The sequence below is a fragment of the Pongo pygmaeus genome, chromosome 11, assembly GCF_028885625.2.
Source record: "Pongo pygmaeus isolate AG05252 chromosome 11, NHGRI_mPonPyg2-v2.0_pri, whole genome shotgun sequence".
Classification (NCBI taxonomy): Eukaryota; Metazoa; Chordata; class Mammalia; order Primates; family Hominidae; genus Pongo; species Pongo pygmaeus.
In genome coordinates, this window is record NC_072384.2 from 142,451,504 (window position 1) to 142,472,168 (window position 20,665).

Consider the following 20,665-nt stretch of genomic DNA (forward strand, 5'->3'; position numbering starts at 1 on the left):
CCTCTCCTTTTGGGACTGTGATTCAGGATAGAGTGTCTCAGTCCGTCTTCTGTGTCTCTTAATCTCCCCTCCGTATTGTCATCATCGTGTCTCTGTGTGCTGCATTCTGTGCGATTTCTTCTCATCTGTCTTCCAGTTCACGAATGCCCTCTTCTGCTGTGTTTTATTTGCTGCTGAACCCCTCCATGAGTGGTTCCCTCCGTCCATTGAGTTTTACATTTTGATTATGAAAGTTTTTATTTCTAAAAGTTTTGTTATTTTTGTCAAATCTGCAATGTTACTTTTTATAGTTTTCTATTCTAGGTATTCTCAAGCTCACCATTTGTGTCTTTAAACATAGTTTGACGTCTGTAATCCCACCACTTCGGGAGGCCAAGGCGGGTGGGTCACTTGAGGTCGGGAGTTTGAGACCAGTCTGGCCAACATGATGAACCCTGTCTCTACTAAAAGTTACAAAAATTAGGCTGGGCACAGTGGCTCACACCTGTAATCCCAGCACTTTGGGAGGCTGAGGCAGGCGGATCATGAGGTCAGGAGTTTTGAGACCAGCCTGGTCAACAAGGTGAAACCCCATCTCTACTAAAAATACAAAAATTAGCTGGGCATGGTGGCGGACGCCTGTAATCCCAGCTACTTGGGAGGCTGAGGCAGGAGAATCACTTCAAACCATAAGGCAGAAGTTGCAGTGGGCTGAGATCACACCACTGCACTCCAGCCTGGGTGACAGAGCAAGACTCCATCTCAAAAAAAAAAAAAAAAATACTTTGAATAATTTTTTGTGATGTTTTATAATCAGGCAATTCCATTTTTTCAAGTCTGTGTAGTCTGTAAAAGTTTTTTTTAGAGACAAGGTCTCACTCTGTTGCCCAAGCTGGAGTGCAGTGGTGTGATCATAGCCCCTGGGCTCAAGCCATCCTCTTGAGTAGCTGGGATTACAGGTGCACACCACCATGTCTAGGTAATTAAAAAATTTTTTGTATGTAGAAACAGGGTCTCATTATGTTGCGTACGCTACTCTTGAACTCCTGGGCTCAAACGATCCTCCCACTGTGGCCTCCTAAAGTGTGGGGGTTATAGGTGTGAGCCTGAGCCGCTGCACCCAGCCTGTGTGGTCTGTTTTTAGTGTCTGTTGTTTCTGCTGGTTCATGCTCCTGGCTCCTTAGTTTCTTGTGTGCTTGGCTGTCTGTGGCAGTGTGCAGCTCATTATGTTTGAAGAATTATTTGTAGGGGTTCCTAGATGCCAAAGACGAGGTACCTTCCTCCAGAGAGGGTTTGCTTTTGCTTTTGCTAAGGGACTTTGGGTCTGTTCAGCCTGAGAGTGACCAAGTTCACAGGATGGAATTCTGTGAGCCTCCCAGGTAGCAAGTCAGTGTAGGGCTGGCTGTGTAGGGCTGATCCATGGTCATGATTTATCAGGAGAGTTTTTTTTTTTTTTTTTTACATTGTTCTTCTGTATTTTTTTGAGAGACAAGGTCTCGCTCTGTCATCCAGGCTGGAGTGCAGTGGTGCAATCCTGGCTCACTGCAGCCTTGACCTCCTGCGCTGAAGGGATCCTCCTGCCTCAGCCTCCCAAGTAGCTGGGACCAGGTGTATACCACCATGCCTGGCTACATTTTTAAAATTGTTTTATAGAGACAGGGTCTCCCGTGATGCCCAGGCTGGTCTTGAACTCCTGAGCTCAAACAATTCTCCTGCCTTGGCCTCCCAAAGTGCTGGGGCTACAGGCATGAGTGCCTGCGCCGGGCTCCATTCTGCCTTTTACTCATTCTCTTCAGCCATTTCCCCTGCAGTCTTCGGGGCAAGTTGGTTGGGACAGGCTTGCTTCTGGCCCTGACTCCTAAGATGTGGCCCTGTGGGGGTCTCCTGGATTCCTCACTCTGGGTAGGCTGGGAAGCTTGAGGCCAAACCTGCTGGCGGGGCAAGGGCTGTCGGCCAAGAGCGTTGACTTGGTGCTGCTCAGCCCCCAGGTCAGGCTCTTCCCTCGCTCTTGATGCTCTTCAGCGTTTTTTCGTTTTTGTTTTTTGTTTTTGAGACAGAGTCTCACTCTTGTCGCCCAGGCTGGAGTGCAGTGGCACGATCTCGGCTCACTGAAACCTCCGCTTCCTGGTTCAAGCGATTCTCCTGCCTCAGCCTCCCAAGTAGCTGGGATTATAGGCGCCCACCACCACGCCCTGCTAATTTTTGTATTTTTAGTAGAGACAGGGTTTCGCCATGTTGGCCAGACTGGTCTGCAACTCCTGACCTCAAGTGATCTGCCCGCCTCGGCCTCCCAAAGTGCTGGGATTACAGGTGTGAGCCACCGCGCCTGGCCTCTTCAGCATTTTTCTTTGGTGTTTTTTGGCCCAGCCGTCAGTTCTCATTGCCCCTCTCGCCCATTGCCTCTGGCACAAGCCTGGCCTGTGATGCTGCCCCACACTACCTCCTCCCCGCCCTCCACCTTCAGCCCCTGGTGGGGCTCCTCGCCCCCAACCCCGGAATGGCTGGGGCAGCCCTGACTGCTTCTGCTGACTTACTCTCTGGGTGGCAGTGCCATCTGGATCAGTGGTTCCTCTTCATCCACGTTTTCTGTTTTCTGCTCTGATCGCACTCCGACTGCAGTCACCTGTGTGCCGCCTGCCTGTGGTCCTGGGAGCCCGAGGCCAGCCCGGCTGCCGCATCCTGCTCTTCTCACCTCCAGGTTTCAGATAGGAGTCACTCGCCTCTTTGTGCCACACCCACATCTAAGCCGTGTAGAACAGGCCCCTGTGAGGATGGCCCTGGTGTCCCTCGTGCTCGTGGGCTCGGTCCAGCTCTCCAGGGCCCCGATCAGCCCTGGCTCCTGCCCTCCTGCAGCTGGGGCGACTTCCGACGAGGCACTCTTGTCCCACTTCCTGGGGATTCCTACCTACTCTGAGCAAGACGCTGAGTCCCCACCGCCAGACCCTCCACCACCACCACTACCTCCCACACCCCGGCCCTCTACGCATCTGCAGCCACACCCCGACATGGTGCTCGGGCCACAGGCCTTGAGGTGCTCCTGTGTCACCCAGTGCAGGTGTCTGCCCCCAGCCTCTGCACTTGTGAGACCTTCTCTCTGGAAAATTCTTCTCTGATATCCACATGCCTTCGCGTTGCCTCCCCATCTCACCCTGAAAGGTGGGCATGGGCCCCCTCCTGCTGCAGCGTCTCTGGGGCTGCCCACCTGTAGACACCTCCACTCAGTTCCTTTCCATCTTTGCCCTTGAGGGTCGGCTTCCCCAGGGCAGCGGCCTCGCTGGTAGCCCCTCCAATCCTGGAGCACCAACACGCCTGTTGGATGAGGTCCTGAGTGCAGGGAAGACCTGAGTGCTGATTGTGTTAAGAGAAATGCAGCCATTCCCAAAGGCTGCCTGTTGCTGGCTCTGTGTTTGCAGAATTCCCAAGATATGCCCCCTCTGAGTCCCACTGCCGTCTCAGGTGCTGTGTGGTTCTTCGGCGCCTTCCCCTCCTGATCTGATGCTGGTGGTAACACCAGGCATGCATCTGCCCCTCCTGATCTGATGCTGGTGGTAACACCAGGCGTGCACCTGCCAGGCGAACCCTGGGCTGTTTGTTGCAGTGCCAGTTCTAGTGCTCCTTGCGGCTGCCCAGCTCACCCACCCACATGAGACGGGCTGATGTTGCTGCTTTGAAGGGGGACTTGGGTGGGCTGGGTTTGGCTCCGTACGGTGCTTGACGTGCTGTGACCCGTTTCAGGCTGCCCAGGCTTTGCTGAAGTTCTGCAGACCTTCAGTACCTGCAAGGGGATGCTGGGCGAGATCCTGTCTGCATTCGAGTTCATGGATGCTGTGTGCATGCAGCTGGTCAGGCGCCATCTCCACCTGGCCAGCCCGGTGCAAGGTACTGATCCCCCACATGGGGCAGCTGGTCCTGCAGCTCCCTTCTGCACGTCTGGACACATGGGACGGCTCAGAGACCCTGGGCGGGCGGGGGGTACCCAGGCGGGTGGGGGGTGGGTCCCTGGGCGGAGCATGGAGTGGTCGTTGGGCTTATGTGTAAGAAAGCTGCTCTTAACATATTTAGGACAAAGAATAGGCTGCCCTGGTCCTGTGTAAGGTTTGTGGTTACACAGATTTCCTGATCTTCTGCAGCAAGGACGGGCAGGAACTAAGTGGCTATTTTTGGTGAGCTGGGAGACTTTCTTTCCATTTCTACTTTTCTTTGTTTTCCCATGTTGCTTTCTGTAAGCGTGTTTTACTTTTATGCTGGGAAAAAAGCCAATAATTCTTTTTCGTTGGGGGATGGAGTTTGGCACTGTGGCCCAGGCTGGAGTCCAATGTCACGATCTTGGCTCACTGCAGCCTCCACCTCCCGGGTTCAAATGATTCTCCTGCCTCAGCAGCCTCCACCTCCGGGTTCAAATGATTCTCCTGCCTCAGCAGCTTCCACCTCCCGGGTTCAAACTATTCTCCTGCCTCAGCCTCCTGAGTAGCTGGGATTACGGACGCCTGCCACCACACTCGGCTAAGTTTTGTATTTTTAGTACAGACAGTTTTGCTGTGTTGTCCAGGCTGGTCTCGAACTCGTGACCTCAGGTGATCCACCCACCTCGGCCTCCCAAAGTGCTGGGATTACAGGTGTGAGCCACCGTGCCCGGCCAAAGACGACTTTTTAAACCTTCTGAAAGTCAGCTTAACCAGAGAGCTGTGTGCTCCGCAGGCTGCCTGGGTCCTTCTTGGCCACGAAAGATCAGTGGTTGCTATTAACAGCCGTTCTGCCCGAGCAGCCCTGATTCTTGCCCTGGCAGCCAGAGCCTCTGCTCACTCTGCCTTCCTTGCTCACTTCTAGAAAGTCCGTTTTACGTCCTCATCGAGACTTCAGGCTCCAACGCAGGGCACGATGCTGAGAAGCTGGGCCGCTTCCTGGAGCACGCGCTGGGCTCCGGCCTGGTGATCGATGGGACCATGGCCACCGACCAGAGGAAAGTCAAGGTGCCCTGTGTTCTGCTTACAGGTCCCGCCTCTCTGTCCATCCAGTCCAGCCTTGTCTCGGGATGCCTGGAACGGTCATTGGTGCAGCCTAAACAGTGTGGGATGTGGCTGAAATGTGAATGGGTTTCATGGCTTTGAGAGAGTAGCCTCTTTGGATGGAAAATGTATTCCTGGTGTCTAGGCCATTTTCATTAATTTTTTTTTTTTTTTTTTGAGACGTAGTCTCGCTCTGTCACCCAGGCTGGAGTGCAGTGGTGCGATCTCGGCTCACTGCAAGCTCCGCCTCCCGGGTTCAGGCCATTCTCCTGCCTCAGCATCCCAAGCAGCTGACTACAGGCGCCCGCCACCACGCCCAGCTAATATTTTTGTATTTTTAGTAGAGACAGGGTTTCACCGTGTTCGCCAGGGTGGTCTCGATCTCCTGACCTCATGATCCTCCCGCCTCAGCCTCCCAAAGTGCTGGGATTACAGGCGTGAGCCACTGCGCCCGGCCCATTTTCATTAATATTTAAAAAGTACTTCCTCCCCACCGTGTCCCTCCCCAACCCCATGCTGTGGGATGAGCAAGGGGACTGCAGCCTGTGGTTCAGCGGCCCGTCAGCGGCAGCTCCGCACAGAGTTGTGTGGAAGGAGTGGAGGCAGGAGGAGCCCTTGGGGCTGTGGAGGCTTAGCCTGGACCTCGGGAGTCCTAGGGTGGGCAGTTTTCTGGAGGAAGGGGCGTTGACTGTGTTACCAGATAACTTGGCCTTTTGAGGCCAAAGGAAGGAGGGGCAAGGCCTGGGGCAGTGAGAGACCCAGTCACCATCACCGGGGCCTGGGCAGTGGTAGCCCTCGGTCACCATCACTGGGACCTGGGCAGGGGGTGCAGCTCTCAGTCACCATCACCGGGGCCTGGGCAGGGGGAGTCCTCGGTCACTGTCACTGGGGCCTGGGCAGTGGTAGCCCTCGGTCACCATCACCGGGGCCTGGGCAGTGGTAGGCCTTAGTCACTGTCACTGGGGCCTGGGCAGGAGGAGCCCTCGGTCACCGTCAACGAGGCCTGGGCAGGGGGAGCCGTCAGTCATTGTCACTGCGGTCTGGGTAGTGGGAGCCCTTGGTCACTGTCACTGGGGCCTGGGCAGGGGGAGCCCTCAGTCACCGTCACTGGGGCCTGGATAGTGGGAGCCCTCGGTCACCGTCACTGGGGCCTGGGCAGTGGGAGGCGCCCTTGCTCACTGTCACTAGGACCTGGGCAGTGGGCGCAGGCCTTTACTCCCGTTTAGTTGATTCCAGGCTCATGTTAGCCTGGGTGTTGCCCTTACCATCTTCCCCCCTCACCTTTGCCGCCTGACTGTCGTGATTCCAGTGCTTCTGGGCAAAACAGTGTCTGCTCCCAAGGGCTGGGGTGCGGTCGGCTGGGCTCACTCATGTGTCCTGATGCCCAGCCCAGGGGCATCCTCTGGGCAAATGGCAGCTGTGTGATGCCATCTCTGTTGACTGAGAGGCATGATCAAGTGTGCGTCCTTCCTAGGTCTCTGCCTGCCATTCCTGCATTTTTCTAAGTGGACTGTGACAGTCAGCTCCCTTACATTCTGCCACAGTAACAAGCAATCCCCAGGCCCCAGTGACCACATAAACAGAGGCTCACCCTCCCTCGCGTTCTGTGTGGGTGATCGCTGTGGCTGCATCAGCTCCTGTAGCTTCCAATCCAGGGGCCCGGGCTGAAGCAGCTGCCCGACCAGTCAGTCTGTTTTCCCAGCAGAAAGAGCAGGACAGCCGCCGGGGCTTCTCTCAGCTTCTGCTTGAGATGGGGCGGGAACGTGAGCCCAACTGCCCTTGGTGGTGCAGGCGGGGACCCTCATCCCGCACTGGCTGCTTTGCTGGAGTGGCAGAGTCATGCAGCCCCCACGCCACCCCCAGGAGGGTGACCCTGACACCCCAGCCTCCACACATCAGCCCCCATGCTCCCCACAAAGGAAGGCTGCCCCCAACACCCCCAACCTCTCTACCAGCCCCCACGCCACCCCCAGGAGGGTGACCCTGACACCCCAGCCTCCACACATCAGCCCCCATGCTCCCCACAAAGGAAGGCTGTCCCCAACACCCCCAACCTCTCTACCAGCCCCCATGCCACCCCCAGGGCGGGCTGTCCCCCACGCCCCCAGCCTCTGCACATCAGTCCCCAGCCCCTCCACAGCCTGGTCCAGTCTAGACTTGTGCCCTGAACATTAATGCCCAGAGCCGGGTTCATGACCAGGACAGGGCCGGGCGGGGCTGGTCCTAGGTTCACAAAGTCACCTCCAGACGCTTCCTGGGACAGGTTCCGGAGAGGCCTTGCGTGTCTGTCACCTCGTTCTGGCTTATGCTCGACGGGTAGGTAATTTGGCCTTTGTTTTTTGCAGATAGCAAAACCACCCTTTCTTAGGTGTGCAGCTCGATGGGTTGACCCGGATATGCGGTTGTGTGCAGTTGCTCTGAGGCTTTTCTGTGCCATTGTCCGGTGTTGGCGAGGCTCTGGGCAGGTCTGGGCAGGTCCGGGCAGGTCCTGATGCTTTTCTCTGCTGTTGTCCGGCGTTGGCAAGGCTCTGGGCAGGTCCTGAGGCTTTTCTCTGTTGTTGTCCGGCGTTGGCGAGGCTCTGGGCAGGTCCTGAGGCTTTTCTCTGCTGTTGTCCAGTGTTGTCGAGGCTCTGGGCAGGTCCTGAGGCTTTTCTCTGCTGTTGTCCGGTGTTGGCGAGGCTCTGGGCAGGTCCTGAGGCTTTTCTCTGCTGTTATCCAGCGTTGGTGAGGCTCTGGGCAGGTTCTGAGCCATTCTGCTTTCCACTCTGGTCTTTCCTTTCTGGGAGCCCTGGGTTTTTGGACATGTCGAGACAATGGGGCTTGCGCAGGTCCAGCCGCTGCCGCAGGGGTCCTCTGTTTAATGGGGGACTCTCAGCCCTGCCCAGGCCCCGCTGTAGCCTCAGCCCACCAGAGTGGAAGCCACACTGGTCGCGCCAGATGCCCTGGGCTCCTCTGAATAGTGACCACGGCGGGTCTCATTGGCACTGCCTGTCCACCCGTCACGTGTCATTCAGTTAGCAAACCTGCTAGGGAGATGCCTCCTGTGCCCTGTGCCTGCCGGGCGACAGCAGTGACCAGGGCGGGAGAAGCCTTGCTCCATAAAATCACACAGCAGAAGGAACAAGCTCAGCCCATGGCCCCTCAGCCACGAAGCGCCGGGAGGAGGGCAGGGCCAGGCAGGGTCATGGGGTGTGCCTGGGAGTGTTGGAAGGATGACCCTGAGGGGTTATTTCAGCAAAGACGGGGTGTGGGGAGCAGAAAGTCTGGTGCAGGAGCACCAAGACCCTGAGGGGCGCGTGCCTGTCATGTTCTAGAACCTTCTAGAGATGGTGGGCGTGGAGCCGAGTGACTGAGGCGTGAGCAGACAAGGGTAGAGCCCATCTTGTGGCCACGGGGACACATGGGGCGGCCGGTCTGATGAGGAGGTAAGAAGGCCCCGCAGGCAGCTGGTGCCCGCCAGACCACGGAGGCGAAAGCCGGCCTCGCAGCCATGCCCGTGCGGCTGTGACGAAGCGTCCGTGGGAGGTGCTCTTGCTCAGGGCATGGCGTGACCCAAGGGTCTGATCTGACCACAAACTAGCTCTAAAAGTTTGTAAAAGGGGCCAGGCACGGTGGCTCATGCTGTAATCTCAGAGCTTTGGGAGGCTGAAGCAGGAGGATCACTTGAGCCCAGGAGTTTGAGACCAGCCTGGGCAACATGGTGAGACTTCAAAAAAATAAAAAATTGATGGTGGGGAAATGCGGGAATTTTGGACACTGGCTGGATTCCCAGTGGTGGTGAGGAGTTGTTATTTTTTAAGTGTCAGTGTGGCATTGTGGTTACCTCAATAAAACAGTCTTTTTTTTCTTTTTTTTTTTGAGACAGGGTCTCACTCTCACCCAGGCTGGAGTGCAGTGACACAGTTGCAGCTCACTGCAGCCTCGGCCTCCTGGGCTCAAGCGATCCTTCCTCCTCAGCCTCCTGAATAGCTGAGTCTACAGGTGCCCACCACCAAACCCAGCTGATTTTTATTGTTTTTAAGAGACGGGGTCTTCCTATGTGGCTCAGGCTGGTCTCAAACTCCTGGGCTCAAGTGATCCTCCTGCCTCAGCCTCCCAAAGCTCTGGGAATACAGGTGTGAGCCACTGCGCCCTGCCAAGTCTTTGTCTTAGAATTTCCTGAAATGGTGGGGTCTCTGGAGGGGCAGGTGCTGGGCTTGAGCCCTGGGTGGGACCCTGCAGGGGAGAGGTGGTCCTGCAGCCCAGAGAGGATGGCTCTGTCCTCTTCCTCGTGGTGCAGATCTCCACAATGGAAGTTCGAAGCTAGCAAAAGCCACGCAAACCACAGGCCGATCTGTCTGAGCCCCGGGATTTGGCCCCAGGTTCCGCTTCAGCCACCAGCACCGTCTGCTCCTCCTCAGAATCCTTCCTCCCCCTCGGCCCGCCTGCCGTGTCCCTGCCTCCCCCACGACATGCCCCTTGAGCTGCCTGGGCCCTGCTGGCGTCCCCACTGCCTGTGTGACTCTTTGCGCCCCCTTCTCTACCCTGCCCCGCCCTGGTTCAGGGAGCGTCCAGGCCCATCCTCATCCTCAGGGCCTTCCCTGGCCCTTGCCACTCTGTGCCGTGACATGACCTGAAGCTTCAGGCGGGCGCCTCCCCCTTCCGTCATCGCTGTCCCCCTCTGTGAGGTGTCCCAGCCGCCTGATTGCCGGAGTCCCAGGGTGCTCGGTGCTGTCGTGGAGCCTGGGACATTCACTGTCTGGGATCGATTCCAGGGTTGGAGCCACACCTGGTCTGGGTCATTCGCTGTCCGGGGTTGGAGCCACACCTGGTCTGGGTCATTCGCTGTCCTGGGTCGATTCCGGGGTCGGAGCCTCACCTGGTGAAGATACAGAACGTGCTGCTGCCCTAACCCCGTGTGGTGTGCCCCCTGTCCCCGGGTGTCGTTCCCATAGCCAGCCCTTGTCTCATCTTGTCTCATCCTCTAGATGCTGTGGGCCCTGAGGGAAAGGATCACAGAGGCGCTGAGCCGGGATGGCTACGTGTACAAGTACGACCTCTCCCTCCCCGTGGAGCGGCTCTACGACATTGTGACTGACCTGCGCGCCCGCCTCGGCCCGCACGCCAAGCACGTGGTGGGCTATGGCCACCTTGGTGAGCGGCTCCCCGGGCCACGGTCCTGTGTGTGCTGGGTGGTGGGTGCCACGGTCGCCGTCACCCCGCCAGGCTGTGAGGCAAGGCAGATGGACCGTGGTGTCTGGCTTAGCATATCTCCCGTAGACACTAGCGGGACCACGGTGTCTGACAGGGAAGGGAAAATCCTAATCGTTGTCATGACTCATTTGAGTATTTTGGAAAAGACTGCCATGGTGCACTTTTAATGGCAGAGCGCATGGCTCAGCTTGCCAGAACATTCGGGGATCTTCACTGGAATGCAGGGTTGGAGGGCATCAGCCTTAACCCCAGAGTCCGGGATGCGGGTCTCAGGGGCTCCTCTCACAGGGCCCGGCCCTGAGGCCTTTTCAGTGCTTGGCGCACAGCCCCTAGCTGCTCCTGCCCCTTCAGATGGGAGGATTTCAAAACCACGTTCAGATCATCTTTTTTTTTTGCAAAAAAATCATGCTTTAACGTACAAGCTATTAATTCATAGGAAGAAAATGTTTCAATCCTATCAGTTCTTTTTTTTGAGACACAGTTTCGCTCTGGTCACCCAGGTTGGAGTGCAGTGGCGCAATCTCAGCTCACTGCAACCTCCACCTCCTGGGTTCAAGCAATTCTCTTGCCCCAGCCTCCTGAGTCGCTGGGATTACAGGCGTCCACCACCAGGCCTGGCTAATTTTTATATTTTTAGTAGAGACAGGGTTTTGCCATGTTGGCCAGACTGGTCTCGAACTCCTGACCTCTGGTGATCTGCCCACCTCGGCCTCTCAAAGTGCTGGAATTACAGGAGTGAGCCACCGTGCCCAGCTGTTTTCCTGTCAGTTCTTTGGAGCCTTGGAGCGAGGTGTCTAAAAGGCCAGCTTATAGGGCAGGGGTGGGGGCAGGGCTGGGGGTGTGGAGCGTGGCTTTGGGGCCTGACAGGTACTCACTCTGGCTTCTTCCCTGACCTGGTGGCACTGGAGTCACTGACCTGAAGCCTCCATCCACCTGCCAGTAAATGGGATTCAGGTGTCACCTCTGTGGTTACAGGAGGGTCTAGGGTTTTGTGCGTGACGATAATAATAGGTGTTACTTACGAAGGGCCTGTGCTGTCCCAGGCATTATTCTAAGCACTTTATGTGGAGAAACTTCTCTGCACAACAGCTTTTAGGACTGGTGGTGTTGCTTCCCTTTTACACACATGTAAACAGGTTCAGAGAATTTAAGTAACTTGCCCAAAGTTGCCCAGCCTGTGGAGGGGTACATCTGGAGGAGTTGACATAGGATGGATGGTAATCTTCTGTGATAGGAAGGCAGGACTCCTGAATGGGAAGGGGGTAAGGGCGTGATGGGTGTGTCATCATCCAGAGAAGAGGGGTATGGGAGCCCCAATATTTCAGAATATGGGAAGGGGGTAAGGGCATGAAGAGCGTGTCATCATCCAGAGAAGAGGGGTGCGGGAGCCCCAATATTTCAGAATATGACCTCAAGCCAGGAGGCTTCCTCCTCTCCAGGTAACTTCAGTCTCTCTTGGCCACAGATAAAACAGACCATCTTGGTCAGAAATGGAATGAGCCCTCTGTTACTTTGTAAAAGCAAGAATGGGCCAGGCGCAGTGGCTCATGCCTGTAATCCCAGCACTTTGGGAGGCTGAGGTGGGTGGATCACCTGAGGTCAGGAGTTCGACACCAGTCTGGCCAACATGATAAAACCTCGCCTCTACTAAAAATACAAAGAATTAACTGGGCATGGTGGTGGGCACCTGTAATCCCAGCTACTCGGGAGGCTGAAGCCGGAGAATCACTTGAACCCAGGAGGCAGAGGTTGCAGTGAGCAGAGATTGCACCATTGCACTCCAGCCTGGCCGACAAGAGTGAAACTCCATCTCAAAAAAAAAAAAAGCAAGAATGAATGTTGAATTTTTAAAATGCGTTTCCTGCATCTACCATGCTGACCGGGTGCTAAGTTACACTGATTGATCCCTCTGGAGTCAGATGAGTCTGTGTTTCTGGGGTAGGCCCAAGGTGGCCATGATCCTTTTTGTATCTTGCTAGATGAGTTTGATTATGTTTGGTGTGGGATTTTGACAGGGGTCTTGGTAGGTGATTCTGTTCCACACTGTTCCTTTCTTCTGTCCATGCTGGATTTTGGTATCAAAATCATAATATGAATATTATGCAGAACTTGCCAGTGGAGCTGTTTGGGCTGGAGTTTTTTTTTTGGGGGGAGTATTTTAAAATTATAGCTCAGTTTCTTCAATAGCTGTAGGACTTTCAAGCTTTCCTTTCTTCTAGATTGGTATTGCTAATTTTGTCCCATATTGGCATAAAGTTGTTCAAATATTCTTTTGTTTCCTTTGTATCTAGCATTTGTGGAATGCCCCCCACACCCTTTTTTTTGGTGGGGACAGGGTCTCGCTGTCACCCAGGCTGGAGTGCAGTGGCTCACCACAGCCTCAGCCTTCTGGGATCAAGCAGGCCCGCCACCTCACACATGCCAGCAGGCCTGGCTAACTAAAAAAAAATTGTTTTGTAGGCCCAGTGCAGTGGCTCACGCCTGTAATCTCAGTTCTTCAGGAAGCTAAGGTGGGAGGATCACTGGAGTCCAGTAGTTCTAGACCAGCCTGGGCAACACAGTGAGATCTGATCTATACCACCCCCCCGCACACACAGAGTGTGTGTGTGTGTGTGTGTGTGTGTGTGTGTGTGTGTGTATAGAGCCAGAGTCACGTAGAGCCAGTTGTGTGGCCAGACGGGTCTTGAACAGTGTGTGTGTGTGTGTGTGTGTGTGTGTGTGTGTGTGTGTGTGTGTGTGTAGAGCCAGAGTCACGTAGAGCCAGTTGTGTGGCCAGACGGGTCTTGAACAGTGTGTGTGTGTGTGTGTGTGTGTGTGTAGAGCCAGAGTCACGTAGAGCCAGTTGTGTGGCCAGACGGGTCTTGAACTCCGGGGCCTCAAGCAACGCTCCCTCCTTGGCCTCTCAAAGCCAGAGATTACAGGCGTGAGGTCCTGTGCCCGGCATTATTTGCTGCTTGCATTATCATTTCTTCTTTGACCCGTGAGTTATGCAGACGTGTATTTCTTAATTTCCAAACGTGGTGGTTTTCTAGTTATTTTAAAAATCATTGATTTCTTTTTTATTGCATTATACCCAGGAAACTTGGTTCTTATCAGATCAGATTTTTGAAACTTGATCAGTGGCCAGCTTGTGGTCAGCTTTCATCACTGTGGAGTGCTTGAAAAGAATGTGCTCTCTGCAGTTGCTGGAATCAGTGTTTGTACAGATCCATCAGATAAAAGTATACGTCGTGTGTTCATTCTACATCCTGCTGACCTGCCACTCCCTGAGGGAGGTGTTAGAAATCCGCTGACAACAGACTAATCTGTTCCTCCTGTAGCTTTGCCAGTTCTGGAGACGTATTCTTAGGGGCATAGGACATGAGGTTTGTCTCTTTGTTCTGGGAAACTGAATCTCCTAACGCGGTGGACTCGCTCTTTATCTCCAGCATTTCCCGCTGCCTTGGTGTCTGCTTTGTTTATTACACAGTGATGCTAACTTTCTTTTATTTAGTGTTTGCCTAACATGTCGTTTTTCCTCCTGTTAGTTTCAGCTTTTCCATCCTTAGTGATTTAGATGTGTTTCTTGTGGACACCCTGGACAGGTTTCTTGCATACTTGTTTGCTCTCTTGGATGAGTGCGTTTGGCTGCTGAGCACATGCTGTGGCCCACTGTTTGGATTTGTTTACTTCACCCTGCTCTTTGTCTCTCCTTGTCTGTTTTTTCCTCTGTTTTTTGCTCTTCTTCTGGTTTATGTTCTTTGTCATTTAGCTTTTTGCCGTTTACTAACTGTTGGTGGTCGCCCTAGCACCACAGTGGGCATTTCTAGCCCTCTGGGTTTGAGGTTAATCAGAGTCACTGTCTTCCTCCCAAACAATGTGTGATGGTGAATTCTCTGTGTCCACTTGTCTGGGCCCTGGTACCCTCGTTTGGTCAAACTCCAGTCTGGATGTTTCTGTGAAGATATTTTTTATGTGTGATTAACATTGAAATCAGTAGACGTTGAGTAGAGGAGATCTCCCACCACAGCGTGGGTGGGCCTTCCTTACCCAATCAGTCGAAGGCCTTTGCTACAGTGTGGGTGGGCCTTACCCAATCAGTCGAAGGCCTTTGCTACAGTGTGGGTGGGCCTTACCCAATCAGTCGAAGGCCTTTGCTACAGTGTGGGTGGGCCTTACCCAATCAGTCGAAGGCCTTTGCTACAGTGTGGGTGGGCCTTACCCAATCAGTCGAAGGCCTTTGCTACAGTGTGGGTGGGCCTTACCCAATCAGTCGAAGGCCTTTGCTACAGTGTGGGTGGGCCTTACCCAATCAGTCGAAGGCCACAAGAGCAAAAATCTAAGGTCTCTCAAGGAAGAGAGGATTCTGACCCAGACGGAGACTCGAGCTGCAGCACCAGCTCCTGCTGGGATCTCCAGCCTACTGACCTGGACATCAGATTTTAGACTTAGCTCCCTCAGTCACATGAGTCAGTTCATTAAAATCAGTGTCTGTCATCTCCCTGTGTCTCAGTGTGTCTCTCCATCTTTTTCTCTCTGTATCTTTCTCTAAATATGTATAATCTCACTCTCTTGCTTGCTCTGTCTGTACACACACATCCTGCTGCTTCTGCCTCTCTGGGAGCCCTGATGGCTGCACAGTGCGAGGACTTCAGGGCCCCGTCACTTTGGCTGTCGTTTACCCCCAGTTTATAGTGGCCTCTGTATTTGCGGGCTCCACATCTGCAGATTCAACCATAAAAAAAGCAATACAACAATAAAAAATAAAAGACGATGTAGTATAACAGTGACAGACACAGCATTTCCGTCGTACCAGGAATCGTAAGTAATCTAGAGGTGATTTAAAGTATACAGGAGGGGCCGGGCACAGTGGCTCACGTCTGTAATCCCAGCAGTACGGGAGGACAAAGCGGGTGGATCACCGGAGGTCAGGAGTTCAAGACCAGCCTGGCCAACATGGTGAAACCCCATCTCTACTAAAAATACAAAAATTAGCCAGGTGTGGTGGCGTGTGCCTGTAATCCCAGCTGCTTGGGAGGCTGAGGCAGGAGAATTGCTTGAACCTGGGAGGCAGAGGTTGCAGTGAGCCGAGGTTGTGCCACTTCACTCCAGCCTGGGCAAAAGAGCGAAACTCCGTCTCAAGAAAAAAAAGTATACAGGAGGATGTGTGTAGTTTATATGCAAATCCTATGCCATTTCCTGTCAGAGACTTGAGCATCTGAGGATTTTGATATCCGAGGGGTCCTGGTCCTGTATCCAGTCCCTCAGGGACACTGAGGGGCATGCATGCTGTTCGGTGGTGTATTCTGGTTCTGCCTTGTTCAGTCATGCATAACCCCGTCACCATGTCAGCGTCCTGATGCTGCGTAGCCAGTTTGCACACAGCTTCTGCTTGAATCTCAGCCTCCAGAATTTTCCCTGGCATGGAAAAATAGGTGACGGAACAGCTCAGATTTTATTTGTCTGGAAATGTACTGATTTAGTTGATAAAAATGTCTTTTCCTCAGTGAATGTCAGTGGTTCTGGGTTGACAGTTGCTTCCCAGCGGCAGAAGGGAGCCCCTGTTCTCTCTTCTGATGTCTGCTGGTGTGGAGACAGCCTCGGTGCAGGGCTCTTCCCTTCGGGGGAATGGAGGGAAAGAAATACTTTCTTTCTTTTTCTTTTCCTTTTTTTTTTTTTGAGATGGAGTCCCGCTCTGTTACCCAGGCTGGAGTGAAGTAGTGCGATCTCAGCTCACTGCAACCTCCGCCTCCCGGGTTCAGGCGATTCTCCTGCCTCAGCCTGCCGAACAGCTGGGATTATAGGCGTGTGCCACCACGCCCAGCTAATTTTTGTATTTTTAGTAGAGATGGGGTTTCACCATATTGGCCAGGCTGGTCTCGAACTCCTGACCTGGTGATCCACCCGCCTCGGTCTCCCAAAGTGCTGGGATTGCAGGCGTGAGCCACCGTGCCTGGCCTGCTTTTTCCTTTTTGCTGCTTTCAGCTCCTTCCATTGTCTTTGGAGTTCTGCGGTTTCACTCTGGTTCTGCCAGGTGTCGGCTGGGTGAGTGTTTGTTTACCTGCCTGTCCGCCAGGTGAGTGTTTGTTTACCTGCTTGTTGGCCAGGTGAGTGTTTGTTTACCTGCCTGGCGCTTCTTGGGCTTTGGGGTCTTGCTGGCTTTAGAAATTCCTCAGCCACCACAGCCTCTTCAAACACCGTTTCTCCCCTCTGTTCTCTTCCTGGAACTCAGTCCAAGCCGTCTTGTTTCTTGTCTGCCACTGCCAGGGTCCCGCCTCTCGTGTTTGGATGCTATTTGCAGTGTCTCCAGCTTGGCGTTCTCTGCCGTGTGTGATCGGCCGTCAGATCTGTCTGCTAAGGTCCACAGGCCAGCCATGATGCGTTTCATCTCCAGAAGATTGGCGTGGATATTTAAAAATTGCTTGGTCAGATTTTTTGGTTTTATATTTTTGTCTCTTATTTCTTTACACATGACACATTTGTGTTCTGTGTCTGGAAATGACAGCGTCTGAGGTGTTTGTGGGTCTGATTCTGACCTTACCCGTGGTGGTTTGTCTTCTTGTGTGTGTGATTTTTGGCGTGAGCTCATATTTGTTAGATTTTTATCTGTAGAATTATTTGAGGCCTGCAGGGAGGTGGTTTGCTTCTGCAGTGGGTGGGGAGGGTGAGGGCCTGGGGCCCCGCCCAGAACCTCTTTAATCTGTACATTCTCAGCCTTTGGGACCCGAGGCAGTGTGAGTTCCGGGTGCAAGGCTGGCTGTTGCTCGGGAATACAGTTGGGTGTTGCTGAATGATGGGGATGCGTCCTGAGAAATGTGTCATTAGGTGGTTTCGTTTTGTGCGAACATCATGGAGGGCACTTACGCCCAGATGGGACAGCCTCTTCCACACCAAGGCTGTGTGGTGTAGCCATTGCCCCTAGGTGACAAACCACAGCTGTCATCCACTTAATGCCGGAAGCAGTTGTGACATAATGCTGAGTATGTGCCTGAACACAAAAGCTAATCCTAGAAAAGAGACTGTAAAAATACGGTATAAAAGGTAAAAATGCCACACCTGCGTGGGGTGCTCATCACGAGTGGTTCTCGTGGGACTGGAGGTTGTTCTGGTGAGGCAGTGGGTGAGGGGTGAGGGATTGCGAAGGCCTGGGAGATGACCGTACTCTACTCTAGACTTTATAAACACTGCACACTGAGGCTACACTAAACTGATATTAACAAGTAACTGTGCTACAACATGGTGACATCATCATTAAGGCGATGGCAATTTTTCAGCTCCATTTTAATGTTATGGGACCAACATCATCTCTGAGGTCCGGTGTTGGGTGAAACGTTGTTATGAAGCGTGACTGTATTCACATACTTTGTGGACGCCAGGCACATGGCTCATGCCTGTAATCTCAGTGCTTTGGGAAACTGAGGTGGGAGGACTGCTTGAGGTCAGGAGTTCAAGACCAGCCTGGGCAACATGGTGAGACCGGCCCCCCCGCCCCCACACCTGCCATTTTTACAAAAAAAAAAAATCAGCCAGGCATGGTGGTACATGCCTGCAGTCCCAGCTACTCAGGAGGCAGAGGTAGGAGGACTGATTAAGCACAGGAGGTTGAAGCGTGAGCTAGGATCACTCTACTGCCCTCCGGCCTGGGTGACAGAGGGAGACCCTGTCTCAACAAAACAAAACAAAATGAACATATTCTGTGGATGTGGTTTTTCTTCTTTCACAACCAGACCTTCCTGGGCAAGTCCCTGGGCAGGGGTTGTGTTCAGCCCTCTCTGGCCTGAGCACACGACCATGGAGACTGTGGGAGGGGCGGGGACTGTGGGAGGGGCGGGGACTGTGGGGGGCGGGGACTGTGGGAGTGTGCAGTCCCTGCTGCACTCCCTGCCTCGCGTTTGTTCTCGTAGGGGTGGAGAAATAGTTTTCTGTCTACCCTTTCTAGTTCCCAGCTGGGATGGACCCTGCAGCTACGGACACATTAACAGGAGATATACAGAGGCTCATGACGTGCATGTTTCACATCTACTTGGGAGTGGCCAGGGAATGAGTGATTCTCAAAGAGCTGGCTGTGAATTCAGGCCCACGTGGCGTCTTCAACAAACAGTCAAGTTTTAGGGACGTCACATGACAGGACATGGACTATGAGTCTCCAGGTGGCATCTCGGAGGAGGCAGGGAGCTGGCAGAGGACGGCAGGGCCTGAAGCTGCCTTGACCTTTGTCGGTTCTGGTGGAGGGAGGGGCCTTGCCCTTGTCAGTCATTCCTGTGCTGCTCTGAGGCAGGACCTGAGTCGGCGGAGCTTTTCTTGGATCTGCCTGCCGCTTCTCAGTTGCCTTTGTGGGAAAACAGCCCTCACCCTAACGTGGCACAGTTTGGGGTGGTGCGTCCTGGTTTGCCTCTGGGGCTCCTCCTCAGTGTGCAGCTCTGCGTTAAAAGCCACTGTCCTCGTCTGGGCAGCCCTTGAGCTGGTTTCTGGCTCCCTCTCCTGCTGGCCCGGAGGTGGGGTGGGGTCCTCACTTGACTCTGTCCCCAGCCTCTTCTCTGAGCCGTCGCCTTCTTGACCTCTGAGGTCAGAAGAGGAGGTTGTGCGTGGGGCGGGCCAGGGCCAGGGTGTGCTTGGAGAGCCATTGCCCTGGGGGCTCAGTGTGGGGTAAGTGGACCAGAGAGGAGGCGGCTGGGAGCCAGGGCTTTGTCTGCAGTGGGCACTGGCTGGGCAGCTGCCCTGGGCACCACTGCAGACCCCTCCATCTGACCAGGTGCTGGGGATACAGACTGGGAGACGGTCTGGACTCTTCCAGGTCAGTAGGGAGGCAGTGGTAGGCCGTGCGGTAACTCATGTGGTCACTCTCCGGCTGGGGAGATGGGAGCCCTGGGCAGAGGGAGTAGGAAGAGGGGGGAGAACTTGGGGAGAGAAGCAGGGAGAAGCCAAGGTAGCAGCGGCCCCAGAGGAGGGGTTGGCACGTCCAGGGCGAGTGGCATGAGGGTGAGGCTCAGCCAGGGGTCTCGGGGTTGCTGGGGAGGGGATCTTGGGAGGCGCTGTTGGGGGAGGAGTGGGGTCCTGAGGTCTGCCCTGCCCAGCTTGACCCGTGTGCCCTTGTCCCTCCAGGAGACGGTAACCTGCACCTCAACGTGACAGCGGAGGCCTTCAGCCCGTCGCTCCTGGGTGCCCTGGAGCCCCACGTGTATGAGTGGACGGCTGGGCAGCAGGGCAGTGTCAGCGCGGAGCACGGCGTGGGCTTCAGGAAGAGGAATGTCCTGGGCTACAGCAAGCCACCCGAGGCCTTGCAGCTCATGCAGCAGCTCAAGGCCCTGCTGGACCCCAAGGGCATCCTCAACCCCTACAAGACGCTGCCCAGCCAGGCCTGACGGCTGCTCCCACTGCTGCCAAGGCCCACTGGGGGTCAGCGGATGGCTCTCGGGTGGGGGCGTTGCGGTGGCTCTGAGTGATGAGCCGGCAGTGGGCAGGGGACCAGGCACCTGGTCGAAGGGACCAGGAGCCCGCACCAGGGAACTGCCGGACGCAGGCCCTCGGGCAGGAGCGTCTGGCAGAGTGGGGAGCGCGGCAGGCTCCCTCCTTTGCAGGGCGAGGTGAGGCCTCTGCAGCCGTCCTGGACAGGCCGGGGTGGCGGCAGCTTTGCCCACGTGGAAGCGGGCTGGGTCTCACTTGCGTGGTGGTCCCTGGCTCCACCTTGCCTGCTGCGGCCTGGGGAGCACTGGGTGGTTCTTCCACCTGTTTAATGCTCATTCCCTGGCATGCGTGGGCAGCGGGGGGCGTGGGCAGGACCACATGGGCCGTGATCATGGGTTGCCGAGAGGACCCGAGCGCTGTGGCTCTGCTGAATGGAACTGGGTCCCTCAGGCCATGGACGCCCTCGGGAGGGGTGACTGGCTTGTGTCTGGGCCTGAGTGACAGGAATGTGTCATTTCCCGCATCTTCTAGAGGGCTGCCAGCTGGGAAGACAGTTATCAGGGCAAGCTGTGCTCTGAGTCTCAGGTTCTGCTTCTACAAAGAACGTGCGGTGCTGCGAGCGAGGGCCCCGGCGCGGACAAGGGCCGCTGCAGAGTGCGTTTCTGCTCGTCAGCCGCCCTGGGCAGCGGATGGGCTGGGCAACACAGCTGGACGCACATCTCCTGTCATAAATGTCCTGTGAGAATCTGAATTGGTTGCAGCCTTCTCTTTGCTTCTGTTACTGGAAAATCGTCTTTCAGAGCCCACTGTGAAGGGCCTGTGCATCCCATTCCCACAGCCCCTGGACCACTGGGGCCACAGTGTGGCCGGGCCTGATGCTACTGTGACTGTCACTGTGCCTCCTGTCCCCATGTACTGTCCTGGTGGCGGCTGAGCTCCCACCGGCTGCACAGGGCAGGTCTGGACATGGAACGGGCACCTCGTAGCTCTTGGTGGCCCTGGAGGCCCTCAGCGGCTGGGCCTGACCGAGGTGGATCCACGGGCCCCTCCTGTCCCTGTGGGCGTCGAGGACCTCGGATCCTGCTCAGAGGGGGAAACGTACC

General features: G+C 55.0%; 1 protein-coding gene across 4 annotated transcripts in view; it reads left to right on the forward strand.

Annotated features, from left to right (window-relative positions):
• D2HGDH (D-2-hydroxyglutarate dehydrogenase) overlaps nucleotides 1–20,313 on the forward strand; it is a 30,812-nt gene extending 10,499 nt beyond the window's left edge. For 3 of the 4 annotated variants that reach the window (XM_054478226.2, XM_054478231.2, XM_054478233.2), the window contains 4 exons: nucleotides 3,715–3,858; nucleotides 4,807–4,949; nucleotides 9,953–10,118; nucleotides 19,260–20,313. In XM_054478226.2, coding sequence (XP_054334201.1) covers nucleotides 3,715–3,858; nucleotides 4,807–4,949; nucleotides 9,953–10,118; nucleotides 19,260–19,519 — 713 coding nt within the window. In that variant the 3' untranslated portion in view covers nucleotides 19,520–20,313. Of the gene's footprint in view, nucleotides 1–3,714; nucleotides 3,859–4,806; nucleotides 4,950–9,952; nucleotides 10,119–18,096; nucleotides 18,308–19,259 lie in introns of all 4 variants that reach the window. The other variant, XM_063648220.1, reaches the window with a different exon arrangement.
• Nucleotides 20,314–20,665: the final 352 nt, after the last annotated feature.